General features: G+C 47.1%; 1 protein-coding gene across 2 annotated transcripts; it reads left to right on the plus strand.

Annotated features, from left to right (window-relative positions):
* The first annotated feature begins 695 nt into the window (after positions 1 to 695).
* On the plus strand, positions 696 to 4,983 carry LOC100282878 (Diphosphomevalonate decarboxylase MVD2). Of its 2 annotated transcripts, none has more exon segments than NM_001155784.1 (11): positions 696 to 925; positions 1,058 to 1,312; positions 1,700 to 1,898; positions 2,520 to 2,583; positions 2,721 to 2,784; positions 2,884 to 2,964; positions 3,063 to 3,149; positions 3,350 to 3,507; positions 3,597 to 3,645; positions 4,253 to 4,374; positions 4,465 to 4,886. In NM_001155784.1, coding segments are annotated over 10 exon segments (1,263 nt in total). In that variant the 5' UTR covers positions 696 to 925; positions 1,058 to 1,096; the 3' UTR covers positions 4,688 to 4,886.
* The last annotated feature ends 4,124 nt before the right edge of the window (positions 4,984 to 9,107 follow it).

Consider the following 9,107-nt stretch of genomic DNA (forward strand, 5'->3'; position numbering starts at 1 on the left):
CACTTAGTTCCCTATAGACCCTATAAAAATATCTCATTTAATTACGTGACCAGTTTCATGGGCCGTTCTCCCTATCGAACTCGTAGCCGTGTAGTCATCGTGTGTAGGGCTGGAAACGAGCCGAGCCGAGCCAGGCTCGGCTCGGCTCGGTGAGGCTCGGTGGAATAGCGAGCCGAGCCAGGCTCGGCTCGGTCACTTCGCGAGCTCGATGATGGGGCTCGGCTCGGCTCGATATAGGTTCGCGAGCCTGTACACTCAAGTACTCAACAACAGTAATTACGGTCATTAGCTCAAATTTAAAGCACAATATGTTCCATATAATAAAAATTATGTCCCTGCACTCTAGTTCCTTATGAGTTGTGACCAAAACAACACATTGGTCACTGGACCTAGATGACTGGACACTAATAAACAAACTGACAACTGACAGGTGATAGCTGCAATAGTTTGGACCGAGCCTCGAGCCGGCTCGCGAGCCTCACCGAGCCGGCTCGGCTCGGCTCGTTAGTGTAGCGAGCCATGGAATTAGGCTCGGCTCGGACTCGTTTAGGCTCACGAGCCTCACCGAGCCGAGCCGAGCCGAGCCTGATCGAGCCCGAGCCGGCTCGCGAGCCTCGAGCTTTTTTTCAGCCCTAGTCGTGTGCACGCAGCAATGGGAAAACAAAAGAGAGAAAATCGGCCCAATTTAGCCATTCAAGAATTGTTCGGTTACATTTTGCCTGTTTGCTGTTTTTTTCGTCGGTTCGCCTCGTCTTCTCCGCCTGGCCCGAGACTCACACTCAATTCGGTCGTTTTCTGCATTAACGGAGTCAGGCCCAGGCCTAACCTCAGTACATCAGAGCAGCCGAACACGCCCGCGGCAACCGCCGCCATTCTACCCCAGGTCGGACGGACCCTTGCCGGAGACGAGCACACGCCACAGCAGGTATGCCCGTCCCTCTTCTGTGCAAAACTGAGCACCCGAACCCAATTTAAGCTGTTCTGTATTCGGATATGATCTAATCACTAGTGTAATCGTATGCATGTATTATGCCTACTAACTTCCCTTTTTGGCAAGGAATTATCGGGCGTAGAGCAGCGCGAAGCGAGAGATCCAATGGCGGCGGCGGAGGGGCAGTGGGTGCTCATGGCAACGGGGCGGACGCCGACCAACATTGCGGTGATCAAGTACTGGGGGAAGCGGGACGAGGCGCTCATCCTCCCCATCAACGACAGCATCAGCGTAACGCTCGACCCCGACCATCTCTCCGCCACCACCACTGTCGCCGTCAGCCCCTCATTCCCTTCCGACCGCATGTGGCTCAATGGCAAGGTGTGTCATCGCCAGTACCCCTTCTCTGCTCGCTAATTTGTCTCTACCGCTGCTTCGTCACCTCAGTGGTCTGTTCATTAGGGAGGGAAAAAACACTACACACTGGTTTGGTGGACAGGTAAATGAAGGATCCATGACGGAGGAATCCCATCGCTATTTAATTTTGAATAGAGGGGATTCCTCCCCATGCATCTCCTCCATTTCCATGCCCACCAAATCAGCACTACATGCCTTTTGTTTTTTACGTGTCACTCTGGAATCTGGACGTTGACTAAGTGGCAGATAAAGAATTCTAGTATATAGGACTTTGATTTGACGATAAATGGTATAAATTCGAAACGATGGTCCTCTTGATTACTTTGGTATTTGGTTTGGATGATTGAGCAGGAGATCTCGCTATTAGGAGGAAGGTTTCAGAGCTGCCTCAGAGAAATCAGAAAGCGTGCTCGTGACTTTGAGGACAAGGAGAAGGGCGTCAAGATCAAGAAAGAGGACTGGGACAAGTTGCATGTTCACATAGCCTCGTACAACAACTTCCCCACTGCTGCTGGTTTGGCCTCTTCAGCTGCTGGCCTTGCCTGTTTCGGTAAAGTTTCTTCTGCTATCATCATAATCTGATTGTTTCGCTATGTTCTCAACATAATTTGTCATGACTTCTGGCTATCCTTACAATGATTTGACTGTTTGTTGGTCTGTTGTATTAGCAAAAACTACAACATGAAAATGTTTTAAAAGTTCACAGCAATTTTACTAGTGTTGTTTTCGTGTGGCCAATCTGATTCTTTTTACCAATTTGGAGCCCAAGTTGGAAATTGTGACTGCAGATGCATCAAAACGACTTATTAGGAGCAGATGTAGTATTTTTCTAGTTTCTTTTTTTTTCATTTTGTTCTCCTGTGACTGACATTAAAACATGAAAAATATATTTAGGGACAGATAGAGATTGCGAATGTAAGTTTTCTCCCTTTATTTTCACTAAAAACATGGAAAATAGTACTATTCGAGTATTACTAACTTTTGGTCACTGGTATCTTTCCCCATTACTATAATAGCTACTTGGCATGCTTCTCTGGTAGAAAACAACAGTTCGTTGGAAATTCATAACTTCTATTCAAGGCCAAATAACGGTTCACGATTTCTTAGTTCTCCATAAAGATTTGTGATCATGTATCACCACATAAGCATTTGTTATTGAATGTTGCTGCAGTTTTCACCCTTGGAAAGCTGATGAATGCGAAAGAAGATTATGGAGAACTTTCTTCAATAGCAAGGTCTGGTCATGTTTTGGTAAAATGATTTTATTTTTATTCTTGAGATACTGCAAGGGCTGTACTAAGTTTGTCAATCTGTGCGCTAATAACTTGTGAGTCTTGCAAATCCATCCTTGTATTTTATCAACTTCATTCAGGCAGGGATCTGGGAGTGCATGCCGCAGTATATATGGTGGTTTTGTGAAATGGTGCATGGGAGAAGTGAGTAATCATATGGTCATGACAGAGAAAAAACCCTGTTTCGATGTATGTCTGGCCTGTTCAATAATGACTGAGTGAGGCCTGATTGTTTGCTTGCAGAAAGATGATGGAAGTGACAGTATTGCCGTGCAGCTTGCTGACGAAACACACTGGAATGATCTTGTAATTATTATTGCAGTGGTATGTATTGACTCTCTTATTGTTTTATAGCTGTGCCTTTCCTCCATATTGTGCTCTTTCTGATCATAAATTGTTGACACGTTCATCTGTGGAATCAGGTCAGTTCAAAGCAGAAGGAAACCAGTAGCACCAGTGGGATGCGAGATAGTGTTGAAACAAGTCCTCTCTTGCAGTACAGGGCCCAGGTGACTATATTTTCATTCTAGGGGACTTGAATTGTCTTCAGCTTTAACTATTTGGAGACTGAAGTGCTAAAAAGATCATGATTTACTTTCAATTTTGGAATTTTAATATTGTAAGTTTTTGGCAATTTGATTTGTTGCTTTGACTATTATTTCTTTTCCTATGATTAACGTGCGCTGCACTGGTTGTCCATGTGTTTCAGACAGTGGTGCCAGGTCGGGTGTTGAAAATGGAAGAAGCTATCAAGAACCGTGACTTTGAATCCTTTGCCAAATTAACTTGTGCGGATAGCAACCAGTTTCATGCTGTATGCTTAGACACGAGCCCTCCTATCTTCTATATGAATGACACGTCACACCGGTATACGCTTTTATCAGTGTGTTGGCTTGGGTTTTATGTTAATGCTGAAATCTGAGGCAATTTCTTTTTCTGGTCTCAATCAACCACAGAATAATTAGCCTTGTGGAAAAATGGAACCACTCAGAAGGAACCCCACAGGTATTTATATTGCTCTTGAACATCTGTTATCTTTTTTTTAAATGTTACCTTATAAATTACTGTAACATATAATTAGCTCTGTTCGTCAGCTGTGCTGCCCTACTGTTGGAGATTGCTCAAATAGGACAAAACCGTTGAATAAGATTTGATACACGAAACCATCAACTGCAGTGGCCAAAACATGTGGCTTTCATCTCTTATGGAATTATAACTTCAGAGTGAACCTTGGCAATATCCTTAAGATCTTTGTATAAATAGCCGCAAATTGTGTTTCTTCTTTTAGTTCGCCACCTTTTATATTTTGTGGATGGTTATCTTCAAAATCATAAGGTGTGAACTATTACTGTTGGTACAGCTTCTTTTGGATGTTATATCTATGAAGTTGGCATCTAAAATTTGAATTTTGAAGTACCCAAGCCAGTAAGCCCAAACCAGATTTTTTTTTCTCCCCATCCTGTCCCTTCGATACCTGTTGTACTGGTTGTGGTGTCTGTTGTACATTTTACCCATTCTGCAGTACCATGTTTACTTTGATGTGATAATAGCGAGTTCATTTATAAGTGTGGACAGTAGAACTCTAACTCTGGTTGACAATGCCTAATGGCAGGTCGCTTACACCTTCGATGCTGGGCCAAACGCTGTTCTAATCGCACAAAACCGTAAAACTGCAGCACATCTCCTCCAGAAGCTCCTATACTATTTCCCTCCACAGGATAATGATTTGAGCAGGTGAATTCAATGCCTTTTCACGATTAAATCTGTTGCCACTAACCGTACTCGGGAGCTTTATGGATGTATCTCACCAGCATGATCTTGCAGCTATCTGGTTGGCGATAAATCGATTCTAGGTGTCGCCGGATTGCATTCCATGAAAGACGTCGAGGCTCTTCCAGCACCTCCAGAGACGAAGATACCGGATCAGAAATTCAAGGGCGATGTTAGCTACTTCATCTGCAGCAGGCTTGGCGCTGGTCCAAAGGTTGTTTCTGACGAAGGTCAAGCATTGATCGATTCAGTCACCGGACTTCCAAAAGGCGTGTAGTTCTAGATTTAGGTTGGAATAATGGTTTAAGCTGGGGATTAAAGACAATGGTATCATACAAGCAACCTGGGCCGGGAAGATACATTAGGCTCGTGTCACGTTGGTTTCGTGCTGATTGACTTGACGGTGTATTGGTCATGTATTATGCATTTGCGCTGGTGTTCGTTGCTGTCCAATAAAGATAGAACACGTTCTCGCCTTTTGTTTTTCTCCCTCGCCTAGTATGTGGCTCAAATATTTGTTTCACTATTTTATTGAGCACTTCAGCTGAGACAAAAGCGGAGAATAACTTTGTATGGCTGCTTGTCACAGTGGATGAAAAAATCTCGACCCCCCAAATTCCATTTTCACGAGTATCCACTCGTTTCCAATCCAGCGAACGATCTGATCCAACACTCTCCACGACCACGACGTGTCCGCACGCCGCGTTGCTCTTTCTCTATTTTTATTTTATACTCTTTTTCTTTAACTTCTTTTTATTTTCTCTACTCCTTTATAGGTGTTTGGTTTATGAAATAAACTAGTACATCATCATTTCACTCATTTTTTGTTTGTTTTATAAAATGAAATAAGTTGATCTATCACCACCTCATTACTCATAGTTAGTTACTACTAACATACGAAATAAGGTTATCCCATCAAATTTGAGAAATGAATTCAGGATGCACCATCTCATCTTACATGGAGTGATTTCTAACCAAACACCCCCCTTAAAGTATGAGTTTTGTGCGTCATGCCTCATGTGTCACGCGTGAAGTGTAGATATGTTTTTCATCCACTTCCCGTCTAACAACCTGATGTAATAAGCAATCCTTCTTATTCTCGCTGTTGCCGCCGTAAATTAACCTCCAACTTTACATCGCTTCAGATTCTTCACACCAACATACATAATATCAAGCCTCCGGTGATACATGACCGAACATCAAAGGAAGCGGAGGAGACGCTCCATATCCTGCACCACCATAGAGAATATCGAGCCTCAAGTGACGTGTCACTCCCGGTTTTGGAAGGCAAACCGAGTGCGGACTATGTACGTGCCAGGATCAGAACTCACGTACACAGCGATTACATAAATGAACATCATCGCACAATGCTCGAATAATAACATAAAAGAGTATTAACTTATTACATCATAGAGTCATAGACATCCACATAGTCATCAACTTAACAGTTAAATCAAAGTGCTAGCGAAACGCAGTAAAGATAAGGCCTTCACAGGCAGCTGACTGGGGGTTGCCGCCAACCCACACCTAGAATTCGTCGTAGTCTTGGAACTCCTGGAAGTCTCCTACGACTTCACCTTCTCCTGAGCAGTGGTTGCAATGCGGACAACCTGGTGTTTTGAGGTAAAGCAAGGATGAGTACACATCAACGTACTCAGCAAATGTCCCGTTTGGTTGAAGTGGACTAGCTTTATGTGGGGTTAGGCTCAAGCAGTTGCTTTTAGTTGGTCAAGTATTTATCATTAGTAGAAGCCAGATTTTAGCATTTACCGACCCGTAAACCATTTCCTCATCGAGGAACAACATCATCATAGTCGAACCAAAACCATAACATAATCCTTGTACCTCGAACCATCTGTATCTCTAATCAAAGAGGATCCCAAGGCTGCTCTTAACCGTGAGCACGACTGATATACCAGTTTCACTACCCTCTGCAGAGGTCGCACACTTTACCCATGAGCCGTGATTCCCTCTCTAGCCCGGGCTTGCAAGACCCTTATTCACTCCCAAGGTGAATGGCCAGGGATTCACTACGAAGCCTTTACAAAGATTCCCTAGAGGTCATAGCTGACCGTTAGGTTTCTCCAGTTTGATAAACACAGTACCTCTCCCCGCAGGAGGGTGACTAAAAAGCAAAACGAAAGAACCTCGGCACCCAGCCTCGGCAGAGCAAGCACTGTGCCTGGACCCCATTGACGGCACGACGGCGAAGCAACTACACTTCTAGTTCCTCTAATTAATTAGCTAAGGGCACCCCATTCCACCCTCATGGTTGCACTGTTATCCCGGGTGGTGTCGGCGTTTCGAGACAGGGGGGTCCCTAAGCCGACGAGTGAGTGTGCTGCGTGCCCCAGCCCAGATGGGTCGAGCGCGTGGGCGAGCGCGAAGGGGGGAGAGGCGAGGTGGCCGGAGCCGAGCGTGAGAGAGGTGGAAGTCCTGCGGCCTTCGTGTTCGTCCCGCGCCCAGGTCGGGTGCGCTTGCAGTAGGGGGGTTACAAGCGTCCACGCGGGTGAGGGAAGCGAGCGGCCCCAAGAGAGCGCCTGTCCCGTCCTCGGTCCCGCGCGGCCAACCTTCTCTAAGAAGGCCCTGGTCCTCCTTTTTATAGTCGTAAGGAGAGGATCCAGGTGTACAATGGGGGGGTGTAGCAGAGTGCTACGTGTCTAGCGGAGAGAGAGCTAGCGCCCTAGGTACATGCCAATGTGGCAGCCGGAGAGGTCTTGGCACCTTGCTGGCGTGATGTCGTGGCTGTCGGAGGTGCGACGGAGCCTGGCGGAGGGACAGCTGTTGGAGCGGTCGAGTCCTTGCTGACGTTGCCCTGCTTCCGTAAGAGAGCTGGGGGCCGCCGTCGTCACAGAGCTTGTGGAGCGCCATCATTGCCCATCCGGCGGAGCTGGCCGGATGGGACGCCGGTCTTGTTCTCCGTGACCCGAGTCGATTCGGGGTAGGACGATGATGGCGCTTCCTGTTGACGTGGCGGGTCTGTGCCCTAGGCAGGGTGACGTGGGGGCTCCTCCGAAGCCGAGGTTGAGTCTGTCTTCTGTTGCCGAGGCCGAGTCCGAGCCATGGGGTCGGGCGAGGCGGAGGTCGTTCGGCCGAGGCCAGGGCGGAGTCCGAGCCCTGGGGTCGGGCGAGGCGGAGTTTCGTCGTCTTCCGGGTCTTAGCCCGAGTCCGAGCCCTGAGGTCGGGCGGAGCGGAGTTCGCCGTCTTCCGGGTCTTAGCCCGAGTCCGAGCCCTGGGGTCGGGCGGAGCGGAGTTCGCCGTCTTCCGGGTCTTAGCCCGAGTCCGAGCCCTGTGGTCGGGCGGAGCGGAGTTCGCCGTCTTCCGGGTCTTAGCCCGAGTCCGAGCCCTGGGGTCGGGCGGAGCGGAGTTCGCCGTGGCGCCTTTGGCAAGGCCTGACTGTCTGTCAGACTCACTCTGTCGAGTGGCACCGCAGTCGGAGTGGCGCAGGCGGCGCTGTCCTTCTGTCAGACTGGTCAGTGGAGCGGTGGAGTGACGGTGGTCACTTCGGCTCTGCCGGGGGGGCGCGTGTCAGGATAAAGGTGTCAGGCCACCTTTGCGTTAAATGCTCCTGCAACTTGGTCAGTCGGTGTGGCGATTTAGTCAGGGTTGCTTCTGAGCGAAGCCAAGGCCTCGGGCGAGCCGGTGATGTGTCCGCCGTAAAAAGGGGGGCCTCGGGCGAGACGGAAGTCTCTCGAGGTCGGCTGCCCTTGGCCGAGGCTAGGCTCGGGTGAAGCGTGATCGAGTCACTCGTGTGGACTGATCCCTGACTTAATCGTACCCATCAGGCCTTTGCAGCTTTATGCTGATGGGGGTTACCAGCTGAGAATTAGGCGTCTTGAGGGTACCCCTAATTATGGTCCCCGACAGGTGGTCTCTCAACGAACAGGTCCTTACGGAGAGTTACTCAGGAAACAGCCTGAGCCCCCTAGAGTATCACAAGATCATCAACATCATCAGGATAACAGTATCATAAATAGTCTCATCATGTTCATTGATTAAGTTAAGGCAATAGCAGAATGCTAACCATAACAACCCATTAGGTCAGCAAGGATAAAGTAAAGTGTAAAGCTAGTCAATCCTTAGGTTTCAAGTAAGTAATGCAGGATGGTAAGTTATAAGTAGATAGGACATAATGGGTCAGAGGACACTTGCCTTCACCAAACTGCTGATCAGGGACTTCCTCTGCAACTTCCTCGGGAAACACAGACTGCTCGTTGTCTACGTAAAGTAATCATTCACACTATGCACTTGGGAAATAACAAACAAAAGCAATATACCAAACATATGCAGCATAGAGATCACAAGTTCATAATAGAAAAGGGATAGGCATTCCGGTGTTCCCTAGGTCTAGGGTAGAGGACTATACAAAGTGATTCATTATCCACTAATCAGGTTTAAGTCAGTGGTGGGGTTAAATCATTACATGGTTTTAAGTTCCTAAACTTAGGTGCTTAAGTCTATAAACTTAGGTGCTCTCACTTTTATTAAAGTCTACCATCTTCTATTTATCTCAAATAGGGTTCCAATAACCTTAATCCTATCCTAATGATCAACTATTAATTGGGACATGGAAACAGCAGGGAAACATTGTTTAAATAGATAGACAAAAATACTATGAGCATTTTGCAATTTGAAGCACCTAATTTGGAGTTCATATGACAAAGTTATGAATTTTACAAGTTTAGGGATTAAAATAT

The sequence above is a fragment of the Zea mays genome, chromosome 5 (assembly GCF_902167145.1).
Source record: "Zea mays cultivar B73 chromosome 5, Zm-B73-REFERENCE-NAM-5.0, whole genome shotgun sequence".
Classification (NCBI taxonomy): Eukaryota; Viridiplantae; Streptophyta; class Magnoliopsida; order Poales; family Poaceae; genus Zea; species Zea mays.